A 13,541-nucleotide genomic window follows, 5' to 3' on the forward strand; every position below is an offset into this window, starting at 1 on the left:
CACCAGAGTTCACATAGAAAGCAAAGTGTATCCCTAAATAGAATTAGGGCGGATAGTGCTCGTATGAAAGTTTCATTTCTATTTTCAGGAAGTTCATTTACATTCTGTTTCTTTTTTGGCATGTGTAAATTTATGTGCTACGCAAGTGTTCCTGGAAAATGATTTTAATATGACAGTGGTGCACCCCTAAAAAGACCAACTGAGCCTTAAAACAAGAAAGAAAAGTCCCACTTATTAAACCTAAACCCAAACCAGAGCTGCATCAAAAACCAGAAGCATCTACTTCCCTAAAAAAAAAAAAGCTTTCTCCTTTATACCTCCAGAAAAATAAATACACCCGACAAGGCATCCAAACCTCAAGAAAGGAACTACATATTGCTTGTTTCCACATTTTTGTGAACAGATTGCATGTGCTTCAGTGTTCTGTTTTCAGTAACCTGACACGAGTAACATTTTTAAAAACTACTGGAACAGCACCCTGAAAATGCAGAAGTAGATAGAGGAGGTAGAAAGTCCCACCACCTGGGAAAAAAATATCTTTTGCAGTATTCGCAGTGATATGAGCAGTTGTTCATACCTGCAGGCCTTTCTGTCAGTCTGTCATGGATGTCATGGATGACAGTATCGGCGGTGAGAGCTGCAAGCCCCTTCATGTTCAGATCTTCGAGTCTTCCACCATCCTCACAGACCTGGGATCAGAGATGAGAGTCCATCAGATTAAGATACTGCCTGTAGTGATATACTGACAAAACGAAACATGTGATGATGTACTGCAAAGGGCATTTGTGAGTGAAAATGGTGTCTGAACGTGTTTGTAATATGAATTTTAAACAGTTTTGGCGTGGAAATACTGGCACAAAATAACATGCTGTGCTCATTTGTTGCAATGTACTGTACATACTCTTGTAGTACATACTTGCTTTACTATATATAAACAATATAACCATACCATAGGTGAAAATATACTGCTTTGAGTTCACTACACTATAAATAATAGAAGCCAGCGCATACTGTCTGCTCTTTCCACTTCCATAAGAGGATATCGCATTTCACTGAGTTTGCTGTTCTTAAGTGAGGCCCTACATTCTGTTCAAATCTCTGGTCATGAGGCTTATACATACACCAGCACCACACACAAACCAAAGAGTGATTACGTCTGCAGCTGTGAGCCCGATCAATGGCGTTACACACACACAGATCAGTGACGGAATTTACACTGAGTGTGCACGGGTCAAAATAGTGCAGAGTTTTTTTCCTTTCATAACTGTGATGCAATTCAGGCACTGAGAATGAGAAATTCCTCTTCTTCCAATAAATCAAATCGATGCCCGAAGCGGCGAATCTGAAGTGCTTTTGTATTTCATGTGACAGTTCAGCAAACTGTATTGTTTTACTAGGAAACCACACACACATTCATTCAAAGGACAGTGATGCAGCTGAGGGCCAAACATCTGACTGCCGACTCATGTTGTTTCACTCAAGTGGTCTGAAGCAGTTTTGGAAACCACAGTGTCTTGAGGTATCCATTTAACCTTTTTTCATGGATGGGTATTAATTCTAACTGTGGCTCCACTTTAAATTATCCTGTCGTGATCCATTAAAAAAGTAATTCACTGCTGGAAACATGGTCTTTTCACAATGCTGGGTTGTCTATGCAGGAGAAAGATGGTAATACTTTTAAAACTGGTGCTACATGACCACAGAAAACAGAGGAAAAAGGGCTGTGGAACCTTTTGCTCAAGAGGTAGAAAACCTACAATTACCAGAATGCATTGTGCCGCAACGGACCAATAAACACTCCCGCTGCTGCCATATTGCGTCCAAAAGCCATATGGCAGCCGGCTGGTAACAAACGATCTCTTATTACAGTTAAACAGTTAGCTAAAATATGTTTCTAAAAAAAAAATGGCCAAGAAACAGACTGTATTTGATCAGTGCTGCTTAGTTTTACCGTCTAATCTCAGTTTTTCAGCCTTTGTTTTTTCACAATACAGGAAACAGTATGGCACCCACTCCCTCTTCATAAACTCTCAGCTAAACAGCACACTAAAACATGCTTATGAGAACATTTTAGGGCACAAACAGGCAATACAGTAACAGAATCGTGGTTTATATTTGACTAGCACTGCCAAGTTTTGCAGTTTAATTTGAGTTTGGTCTTCCCCTCTCTCTCGATCCACTTCTATACACTTTGTATCCATGGTGGCGGCAGGCGTACAAAAATGAGGAAGTACAATCTGTAGCTTGAGCCACAGTCTTAGAGCCAGCGAAAATCCTGAAACTCAACATCTGGCACATTTTTACTGGCAAGTGAGCAGGGAGATCTGGTCACTGCAAGATGGAGGGAAGTTCCATAGTTCATTTACATATACTACCTGCGTTATTATGATACAAAGCATGCTGAAAATCGGCAAAGTATCCCTTTAATGATTCCCAAGTTGATGGTCTCTATTTATTTGATGGAAGATATTTACAATAGAAAAGCTTTAACCAAAATACTGATTAATAAACTGCTAATGTAAGTCTGAAAATGATGAACAGATGAATAAGATGAACAGAGATAAATACCGTCGGCACATATTCTTGTCCCAGTGGTCCATACCTGTATGTAGAGAGGCAGGACTTTGATGAGATGCTCCTCTCTCTGCTCCAAAGGAACATGGTCAGTCCTGTGGTCAGGGCTCGAGCATGCATGAACTCCCAGTGCTTGGAGTTGTTCTCTGAGCACTTGTGAGAGTTGAGGGTTCCCACAAGAGCCCTCCACTTTCTCCACCTTCAACTCCACAGAGACAGATAACTCCCCTGAAGCACTCAGCTCTCCGGTTTCCTTATTGATCCTTTCCCCTTTAGCAAGCTGGTCCTGGAGGGTAAAAAAAAAAAGAGCCAGAAGTGAGAAATCCTCAGATTGTTCCATCTTTTTATAGATACTCTGAGTTTACATAACATCCCAAATACTGTTTAATCACATTTCCTAAGATTGCCTCACTTCCTCAAACAAATTTATCCAAGCCCTCCTCCGTTAAGCCACACAGCACACTGTCTGCATTGAGAAATCATCAGATAGAAGAGCAGACCACAGGCCGTCATGTGCCATTTTATTAACTGGTTACCAACCCCTGTGAGTGATCTGAGCAGTTTAACTCATGCCCAATTTTCAGTAATCAGAAGCACATAACAGAAGGAAATGTTAAAAGCTTTTCAAGCTGTAAATTCACCATTGCAACAGGTTACCACTGATGATTTACACCTTTTGTTCGTATTCCTTCCTCTTCTCCTGTGCAATACTTACTCAACAGTAATTGTGAAGCTCTTTGAGAAACTCATCAGTCCTCGCACTTATAAGTGAAAGTATGTGGCAACCGGAGGTGCACATATGCAAAACATAGTGACCTTTTGTCCTGACAAAATCAAAACCCCAGTGTGTTCTGTCCCTTTCAGTCTTGCAAATATTGCAAACGTTATGCATCATGTGAAATAAAATTCCTCTACCTCCTTCACACAGTAGGCTACTAATAAGTGTCACACTGCTTCAAGCACACGTTACTGTACGACTGAGGCTTTGACTAGAACATTGTTTCCTCATTACAGTGGTATTATTTTGGGCACTTTCTGTTTTAGTGTCACACACTCATGGTGAACAATGAGGGGCATTGGAAGAGGTGGATTGCTAAACTGATAAGCCAGAGCCAGTAGAATCAGTTATGATGGTAAGTGATGGGAAAGGCTGCTCACATTCCTTAGAAATTCTTATACAATACTTTGATGTTTTCTCATGTGAGTGTGCTGTGTGCAGTGTGTGAGATAGCAAGAAGGCGCAAGGGCACACAAAGTCATTCTTTACTTGTGAAATGCAAGCAACACATACCTCACCCCTCTGCTGACAGTGACATACAATCAAGTGTGTTAAAGTGAAGTTCTGCCACATTTACACAGAAGAATTATTCATGCAACACACAGTTTAGTCCTCTTACCTGTACTTGTGTGAGAGCCATCTGGGATTTTCCAAGCTAAGAGGAAGCTGTCATCTGTGCTGTGTTAGTCCAACTGAATAAGTGGTCTGTCTCCGTTCCCATGTCATGAGGAGTGACAAGTGGAGACCTGCTAAGATATGACTAGCACCCACTGTGCTGACCCTCTCTGTACAACTACCTCACTAATCTGCATCAGGCAGACTGAACTTTGAACAAGCAGAGCAGCTCAAATCAGCTGGCCCAGGTCATGTGCCTTCTTACTTCCTTAGAGAAGCAGAAGTGAAAAACTGTTGTTTAGCTGGTTGGATGAGGCCCTCCCACAACGGCTCAAAGAAGAGTCCCTTTGCTTTTTATAGACGTGTCATGTTGGACTGGAATGATATGAATCACAGTGACACGATCCCATGATTAACCAAAGAAGCTGGCAAACACAGCATGTAATAACAGGTTTAGGTGGAGAGAGAGAGGTTTTGACTTGTCGGTGAAATGATTAAAAACAAATTGTGTTTGTGCTTGTCTGCTGAAAATAACTAGAAAGACAGGCAGTTACAAGAGGTAAACAAACCTTTCACAGAATCAGGAAACAGTATGGTTGATATGTAATGAAAAACGGATCAATTTAGTGGAAATATATTTAGTTGATTTTTTTAAAATTGTTTTCTGTTTTTTACATTTGGTACAGGTATTAGGCCTTCAGTCATAAAGAGTGGGTGAGTGTTGTTTAAATGCCTGTGGAGTGTAACCAGTGGTGTAGTAGTAGTTGATGAGGTGGGGTATTATGAGGTAGACGGTAGGTTTCAGAGGAAAAGTAGGTACTCTCCTATGTCTTCCAATGGCTTTCGGCTGATAGGTGGGTATACTGTAAATGGCCAGAAAGAAGAGGTAGGTATACCCAATATGACATCCAGTACACCACTAAGTGTAAATGCAATGAAATTGGAAAACTACTGCTTGTTTCATTGATTAGAGTCACTGGTTTGTACTGGTAACATAGAACCATCAAAGCCGTGCTAACATAATTTAGCTAAACAGCACCATCTTGTGGATTTTAATGATATAGAAATATGACAACAGCCAGATACTGAGAGACAAAAATGTTCCAGAAACAGACAACCTTAAAACATTTCAGCAGGAAAAGTAGAGGTGTAACCAGTGACATAGATGATGCAGCCATGCTAGTTGTTAAGGGACTGTTCATTACTTGTTAGGGCGGAGGGATGGTGCCAAATTGGGGAGGCATGTCAAATTATGTTTAAGCACTGGGGAGGGACTTGTGTTTTTTATTTTGACTTTGGGGAGGGACATACAACTTTAAATGGTTGTATTTTTTTATTTATTTTAAAAGGCCTCTGAACCAGAATTCTACTGGCGGGTTTTAAAGGCATGTTTTATTTAAGAATCAACAGAGTTGCACAATTTATATCATAGCTAGAAACCGTAAAAACAGAAATTATTGTCAGGTTTTCAAATTCTGATGGTCCTTGAACGCCTCGCGCATGATGTAGTCTTGCATTTTAAAAGCTAAATTCTACATGTCTTGTTTAAAATTTTGCCAAAAATAAAAAATAAACTGTTTGCACTAACCACATCTAGCAAAAAAAAAAAACAACAACATTAAATTCTTCACTCCTGCATGCATGGCAATGGCAAAAAAATACAACTAGGTCTACAAAAACTACAGGATTTTGTTTTAAACTTTTAACTTTCAAACTTCAAAGGGTAGGCTACGTTTTAAAATCTAATCACCTCCGCTGTGCCAGGTGACTGATACTTCCATTGTTGTGTACAGTTTTTCAATCCCGTAATTGCTCTTTGCTGTAGCTCAAATAGGCTGCCTACATTTGGTGTGAATATGAAAAAATATAGTTAGTTGTGGTGAAGGGAGGGTCGTGCATTTTTTCCCTGTCAATCAGGAGAGTTTAAAGAAAACTATGTGTAGCTTAGGAGAGGATCAAGGTCAAACCTGAGCCACCCCCCTCCCCTGATAAGTTAAGCACAGTCCCTAACTGGATTTCCTGTGTTTGTATAGTGCATGTTATCTCAGTGGCTTATTTGGGCACTGAAATTGAACACAGCTATCATTCATCTTCACCTAGTGTGAAATATCAAAATGTCCACAAAGAAAAGAGACTGTAGAATTAAATAACAAGAAGTAAACACAAGTTTCTGTAACGTTACACCTTCTGTTTCACCTTTACCTCCACCAGGAAACACCATCACCTGAAGTCAAACAACTCACGCGCTCCATGGCACGTTAACCCAATTGTCAAGCCACTTTATTCCCTCTGCATGTGCAGGCCTGCTCGGTGTTGCCTGGAGCTGATAACGTCACTATGGTGCTCTCATTGTTTCCGCAGTGTCAACTAACTTTATAAGCTGACAGCACGTGCATTGGATACAGTGACGTTTATTCCGCGCGAGCCACAACAGCTCCTATTTCAGAGGTCTTTATGAATAAATGTTTTTTAAATCCCTACCCCTTATTTTTCTGACTGTATGATGATACACTGCTAATTCATTTCTAAGGTGTTACCTTATTTATAGGCACCACGTGTTTTGTTGACGCGCGTCGCATCAGCGGTCATGTGACCCGCCGCAGCCAATCAGGTGCCCAGGGCGTGGTCTGCCTCCTCAATCAGTTTAGCACAATGAAAGCTGCCCGTTACTCTGCAGCGAAAGATGATCCCCCGTCTCACCTTACATTATGATGTTGTAGCGCTTCGTCCGGGGAGGTGATTTTTGTTTCCGCTGCAGTTTGTGTCGGTGGGAGTGACAGCAGGCAGGCCGCAGCTGTGCACCCATCATCATGCATCCGATGCCTGTGTGCGCCGTCAGCGGTGGAGACATATTTGACTGTATACAGAGAGGAAATATTGAACAGTGTATACAGTTCGTGCAAAATGACCGATCAGTTCTCAAGCAAAAAGGTATGGTGGAATAAGATGCAATAAGAACATTGATATGGTCAGTGTTGCTCTTTTATTTGCAGCATATTTGTGAAACCACAGGTCACCACTTCCTGACTGCATGCACAGTTTTGAGCCTCTAACTGTCAGTGATGCTATTTCCTGTTTTTCTCAGTTAAAGCCAGAAAACTGCTGATGGATATTGTTCTCCAAGTGAACAAACCTGTTACATACAGCATGTCATATATGTGTAATTCACACTTTGCCTTATGAAATCTGTCTAAGTTATAATGTGCACATAGTTTTCCAGTTTGACATTATGTTATCCTCAAAGGACCACTTTACACTTTATGGTGCTCCAGTGTCTCCTGTGATTTTGTTACAATGCCAAAGGGAAACCGAACCCTGCTGCAGCTCCTCTGTCACAGATCGAGATAGACAGATCCTGTGACAACACAGCACAAAGTCACATTGTGCCAAAGGGAACCCTAACCCCAGCTCCAGAGAGTTTCAGCGATCAACAGGCTGACAGACCGTGCATTTACGTCAGGCTTATATTGTTAGTCACAGAAACTGCAGATCTGACTGTGATGTGCGTGTGTTTGTCTTCACACAGGCTGGGGTGGCTTCAGCCCGCTCCACTACGCTGCCCTCCATGGGAACCGCGGCCTGGTTGACCTTTTCCTCACTAATGGAGCTGACCCTAACCTGACGTGTGATGCGGGACAGACAGCCTTTCATTTTGCCTGCAGGTGAGCAGTTGGTGTATATTTAGGTCTCCAACATGCCTGGATTCTTGAGGTGACAATGCCAAGATGTGAGGATGATTCATTTTGCTCTGCACTTCATCTTGTGTAATAACAGTTTGTGCTTTTCCCATCAGGCAGGGGAACATCTATATCATACACCAGATGATGCAGTATGGAGCTGATTTGCGCCTCATAGACCTGCAGCAGAAAACATCGCTGCATCATGCAGTCAGTGGGGGCAGCATGTGAGTGGAGGAACACATCACAAATGTAGTTCAAGATTATTTGTCCCCAGGGCAATTTGTCTTGGAGTTAAAGGTTGCCACATAAAAATAGTGCATAGTGCAGGAACAGACATAAAATGCGGCATAAAGTGCAAACATACATTGCATTCATACATGTCTAATGCACATCCTCCTTATGTCCTGGGTTCAGGAGACTCACTGACAGAGGGATGAAAGTTGTTTTTGTCTTGTATTTGTTTGGCTGCACAGTCACACCTAATATACAACGCATGCACTAACTGTTAGTTATCTTTGCCAGTGTTGCAGTGCACTATTTGTGGGAGACAGGAATGTTCCGGTTCACAGATACAGATATGTACCAGGTGACACCGCTTCACCTGGCTGCATCCACGGGCAACACAGAGGTGGTCCGGTATTTGCTCAGAGACCAGGTATGATACAATCTTTATTCTCACTCACTTACTTACTGACTCGCTCCAGTTGGCCCACAGTAGGATTAAACTTTATCTTTAAATTTTAAATCTACATTAAAATGTTTTTGATGTTAATACTGAGTCTAATGAAGAGGATTTGAAAGTGTAGCTATTGCTGCTGCACCCACTGAGAATTAACAAGCAACAGTGTACTGCAACTTAACTTTTAGCTGCATGTAGCTCTTTTAGCCCACTGTTTTGGGTCATAATCCCACACATTTACAATATGGTCACTATTATTAACCACTCAAAAACTGTAGGAAGCCATTTTCAGCAAATAAGCTCAGTGCACACCCAGCACAACATTTACAGTTACAAGATTTGCATCCGTACTTGGGCAAAAGATCAGTTAAATCTTATCACGCCCAGTGCAGATGTGACCGGCTTGTGGTGTACAGCTGCTTCAAGATGTTGTTTTTTTTTTTTTGTTTCAGAGATGTGCTGTGGATGCAGCCGACCAGCAGGGAGCGACAGCGCTTCACGTTGCAGCAGAGAGGGGCGGAGTGGAGGTGTGCTGGACACTGCTGCAGAGAACAGGGTGCGGGATGCTCTATCTGAAGAACCACAGCGGCCTCACACCGCTGGACCTCAGCAAACAGGGGAAAACATTTAGGTGATTCTGCTGTCTCTAGAAATCTCTGGAAAAAAACCCTGACTAGCAGAGCACTGCATGGAGACAGTCACACCCCTCAGTACCTATAGATATCCAGTATGTTCGCATTTCATGATTACTTTTGTCTCTTGGGATCCTGATGCTGATTAAAACATTGCTATACTGTGTGTTTTTCTCCAGACATCAGCAACTCACCAAGCTACTGAGTCGGTACATTAATGAGCCTATACACCACAAGCCCAGAGAGTCTCATGGTGAATATTACTCTGGAGTTATGATCATTCATATAGGGATGAAAACAAGGGTAATGATTATGATGACGACAATGGCGATGATCATAACGGAGCTGTAACAAATGCTGAGTGTGCATTTATGTGTTGAGATTCTCACACATCTTTGTGTGTTTGTCTTTTTCTCTAGTTTTGTATTACTGGACACTGTTTTTTCCGACCCTGAGCGGGGCTGCCATCCTGCTCATAGCAGCCATGTTGGGAGGCTATGGGGGGCTAACCTGTGGTTTGCTCTTCCCCTGGCTGGCCAGAAGCATCTTTACGCAGTACCACCGCATGACCACATATCAAAGGTTGTATAAAAAATGTTGTACATGTGATATATTTATTAGTAAGTCAGCATATTTCAATGTTTGTTAAATCTCATCTGTCTTCCTCTCAGGTTACCTAACCCGGTCTACTTGGGAACCCTCATAGCAGGTTTGTTCCACTCTCTGCTCTGCTTCTATGGGAAAATAATGCCTAATATCCTTCACGAATGTAGCACACGTTAAGTCTAATGCCCATGCATGCTTTTGTATCATCTGGCTTTTTTTGCCCTGTTAGCAGTATGGCATAAGAACCTCAATGTTGGTTGGTCACTCTGGTTCGGAGAATAATATCTCAACCAAAGGCCATATTTTGAGGTGTAGTGATATATCAATATTAACGTGAACGTGATATTTAAAAATGAAATATCGATAGAATTAAATATACACATGTGATAATATTGTGTGAATAATTAATCACCTATTAAATAATTTCCGTTTCTTTCTATTCTTGCTTTGTCTCCCTCCACCAGCGCCATCTGGTTGCCTTTTCACTATCCATTAATAAGATAAGGTGTTTTAAAAGTAATGTTGGGTTTTCAGGAAATGACCTCTGATTAGTCCTTAGAGGTTGTTTCCCTTTGACCTTTCCTCCAATGTAACCAATTTCCACTTGTACTCCATGAATATCAGACTTTAAAGGGCATAGTGCAGTGACATTTGGTAAGCACATTAATGCGCCCTTAAGAATACATTAGTATTTTGGACTCGCCTCAAGCTTTCTTATGAACATTTTCAACTGGCCAGTGCTCTCCTATTTGTCCTGCTCACTCAGACATACACAGTAAAGGCAAGTGTACTCTAAGATTCAGTATATTAAATGACAAGGGTTCATCCTTAACCTTTTGAATGTGTGTGGCCAACCAGTGCTCTGGTCCAGGTGTCCATGGTCCATTTCTCCCTAGTGCTCGGTTTGTTCTGTAAGGTTCTAACTCAGGACCCTGGGACACTGCACAGAGCAGATGCAGACCCTCGGTTCTCCTGTATCACTGACCTGGTGGAGAACAACCAGAGCCCTCACAGGTTCTGTCCATACTGTGAGGTAAGACATTTATACTAGTGTTTGGTATACCCTCATGTCTACCTAATGTATCTTGTTATCTATCTAGTTATAAGTTTCTAAAACTGGATCTATAAATGTACATACAGCAATTCTCCTCTCGGTGCGTCCCTTTACATGGACCTCCCCTTCAAAATCTCACATGTCACAATGAATGTGATAATTTCATGTGATTAGTAATTAATTCTCTGCCAGTTGATTTTCATCTAATAGTGAAATTAAAAGCAGTAAACAAATGCAGTAGATCTCTGGAAGGTAGAAAATAAAACACAAAACCCACGGTATGCTTCTAAAAAAGCTGCTGGTAAAGTTAAAGCCACAGTAGGTAATTTTTCTAAAAAACTTTTACATTTGCTGGAGCATTACTATATTCTGACAGTAGTACATGAGACTGATCCTCTGTGAAAAAAATAAGTTCCTCTTAATGCTCAATGTGCAAGAATTCACTGAGCCTGAATGAAAACAACCAATCAGAGCCAGCGAAGTCTGCACCTTGTTTATCGTCCACAGAACAAGATTGCACACCAACATTTCCAGAACAATATTAAACAGGTTGCAGTGAGAGTCTCTCTTCATGGGATATTTTAAAATAGTGGATTTGTGCATTAATCCTTCTCAGACAAGCTCAGGGGTTTAGTGTTGCAGGAATCCACAGGAGCGATGCTCTGTGATGCTGTTTTTTTCTCCAAGTGAGGATTAGAATAAATGCAGTTCACATAATCCAGTCAAAATTAAAATACATAAACACTTGAAAATCCACTCATTAGTAAAAGGGTATGTCATCCAAGAGAGACAATAAAAATTTAAATGATGGTCAAAGTTGTCACATTGGTTTTTAAGGTGTGTTGATGGATTCAGGTCATCAACTCATGCATTGAGTTACATTACAAGTTACCGTTCCATCGTAAACGTTGCCGGCAGTCAGCCCAGTAAAGTTACCTACTGAACCTTTAAAGATGCACATTTTCTCGTTGATGGGCTACATCATATAACAAGAATGTTGCTCTTCTCCCCACCCTGTCTTTGCTTTCCTCGTAGTTGTTTCAGCCCGACTACACAAAACACTGCAAGTTATGTGACGTGTGCATTAAAGACTATGACCACCACTGCCTTTTCCTCAACCGGTGTGTCGGCCGGGGTAACCACCGCCTCTTCCTCCTCTTCATTCTCTCCATGGTGATTGCCCACATTCTTTTTGTTTTCACGGCAGCAAATTCCTTGTATGACAAGATGTCTGCGGGCAGTCACAGCTTGTCATCGTGGCTCACGTTGTTGGGGGAGGAGTTCTGGGTCGTGGTCATGATGGTTATGAATGCGTTGACACTACTTTGGGAGGTGTGGCTACTGACCGAGCAGTTTGATGCCGTTGCAACGGGAACGACCACCTACTTCAGACAGTGTGAGAGCTCAGTGCGGCAGAGGTCACTAATACAGCGATGGGTTATCGTGCTGTCGTTTCTGCTGGAGGGTCGCAGACGGGTCAGCGATGGGTTATCGTGCTGTCGTTTCTGCTGGAGGGTCGCAGACGGGTTGGCAGCGTACAAACAAGAGAGGACAAAACTGCCATNATACAGCGATGGGTTATCGTGCTGTCGTTTCTGCTGGAGGGTCGCAGACGGGTTGGCAGCGTACAAACAGGAGAGGACAAAACTGCCATAGACATTTAAAACTGTCTTGTGTCCGGCTGTTGTTTCATCGCTCACTTCCTTCCCAGTTTACAGTGTCTTTGGTGTGCACTCAACCTTGTGATAATGTCCTTAGATTCAATAACTCTCTAATGCCATATAACATGTTGTACTTGAATGTAGAATTTGGTGATATCTCAATATTCTATTTTAATATACAGTAGGCTGTAGTGTTGATTCGTCAGCAGTGGCTAGCAGGATAACTACCACTAAGAGTTTAAATGTTCAACTAGTTTTTAGAGACCTCACTGAATACTTTTAAGATAACAATGTTCTAATAATTAACTTGTTGGTTTACATTGTTCTGTGTTAAGTGTTGGATATTTCCAAAACTGTGTTTTAGCAGGGAATGCCTCTGAGTGAAAGCTTACATTCCTATCTGTTTTTATATTCCACATCAGCGTGCTTTTTTTAACACCATTGTTCTGAATAAAAGTGTCATGATGTAAAGCATCGCTCAAAGCTGTGAAGATTTGTGTACCCATGTAACATTAGCATTAGTATGATAATGGTTAAGAGCAGGCGCACTGCAAGACTTTGTTCCTAACATAATGACATTACCTCTCCGACCTGCTCCCAGTCATTCGGGCCATGACACTTCCTCTGCTCTCACTAATGAGACATGCTCTTTTCATGCCTTCAATTAAACAGACTCATTTCCTTTGTGTCCCTCAGGACCATATTTCTCGATTATAGATGATGTTCCCCACACCCCTCAGAGGCTGGTGTGTCTGGACTATGTGAGCGGCTACATCACGTGGTATTATTTAGTGTCTACTGAACTGCCTGTCATGCATATGGAGTGGTGTGAGTGCTTTTACTGTACTTCTCCGTCTCTGGGTCAGTGTTATTGTATTTAATGGCTGCCAGTTGTCGATATTTCAATATATTTTAAGATGTACTAATGTATTTTATCTGTGGTTACGTACGTTTTTTTTTTCTTTTTTTGTTTCCAGGATGATACCTCATGTGTGCCGTAATGTTTTCTATGCTGTAGGAAAAATATGCTTAATAAAAAACATCACAGAAATCTGCCATTTAAGAAGACTGAATAGAGACTCTCTTTTTATCTAACTGTACAGTGGAAGACAAAGAACTGAGATAGTTAACGGCATTTAGTGACATCTAGCAGTGAGGTTGCATATTGCAATCAACTGAATTCCCCTCTGCACACCCCTCCCTTTTCAAAACTACGGTGGCCTACAGGTAGCGTGAAAACACAAAAGGCCCTCTCCAGAGCC

The 13,541-nt window shown here is 41.6% G+C and overlaps 2 protein-coding genes across 3 annotated transcripts in view; one reads left to right on the plus strand and one right to left on the minus strand.

The window, feature by feature from the left end:
• Positions 1-4,172, minus strand: part of wdfy4 (WDFY family member 4) — a 47,992-nt gene extending 43,820 nt beyond the window's left edge. For both annotated transcript variants that reach the window (XM_050070990.1, XM_050070989.1), the window contains exons 1-3: positions 3,972-4,172; positions 2,603-2,860; positions 578-689 (exon numbers count right to left, since the gene is read on the minus strand). In XM_050070990.1, coding sequence (XP_049926947.1) covers positions 578-689; positions 2,603-2,860; positions 3,972-3,992 — 391 coding nt within the window. In that variant the 5' untranslated portion in view covers positions 3,993-4,172. The remainder of the gene's footprint in view (positions 1-577; positions 690-2,602; positions 2,861-3,971) is intronic.
• Positions 4,173-6,583: 2,411 nt separating this feature from the next.
• si:ch211-223a10.1 (palmitoyltransferase ZDHHC13) lies at positions 6,584-13,345 on the plus strand. The gene is made up of 11 exons (XM_050071984.1): positions 6,584-6,898; positions 7,494-7,629; positions 7,761-7,871; positions 8,170-8,302; positions 8,779-8,957; positions 9,138-9,211; positions 9,378-9,540; positions 9,630-9,712; positions 10,407-10,597; positions 11,654-12,055; positions 12,190-13,345. Exons 1-11 carry the CDS (start codon positions 6,778-6,780, stop codon positions 12,280-12,282), a joined length of 1,686 nt encoding a protein of 561 aa, XP_049927941.1. The 5' UTR covers positions 6,584-6,777; the 3' UTR covers positions 12,283-13,345.
• The last annotated feature ends 196 nt before the right edge of the window (positions 13,346-13,541 follow it).

The sequence above is a fragment of the Epinephelus moara genome, chromosome 19, assembly GCF_006386435.1.
Source record: "Epinephelus moara isolate mb chromosome 19, YSFRI_EMoa_1.0, whole genome shotgun sequence".
Taxonomy (NCBI): Eukaryota; Metazoa; Chordata; class Actinopteri; order Perciformes; family Serranidae; genus Epinephelus; species Epinephelus moara.

Coding starts and splice junctions, on each gene's coding strand:
- si:ch211-223a10.1 (XM_050071984.1), top strand. CDS start 6,778: ATGCATCCGATGCCTGTGTGCGCCGTCAGCGGTGGAGACATATTTGAC. Junction 7,872..8,169: donor GCAGTCAGTGGGGGCAGCAT/GTGAGTGGAGGA, acceptor TATCTTTGCCAG/TGTTGCAGTGCACTATTTGT. Junction 8,303..8,778: donor GGTATTTGCTCAGAGACCAG/GTATGATACAAT, acceptor TTTTTGTTTCAG/AGATGTGCTGTGGATGCAGC.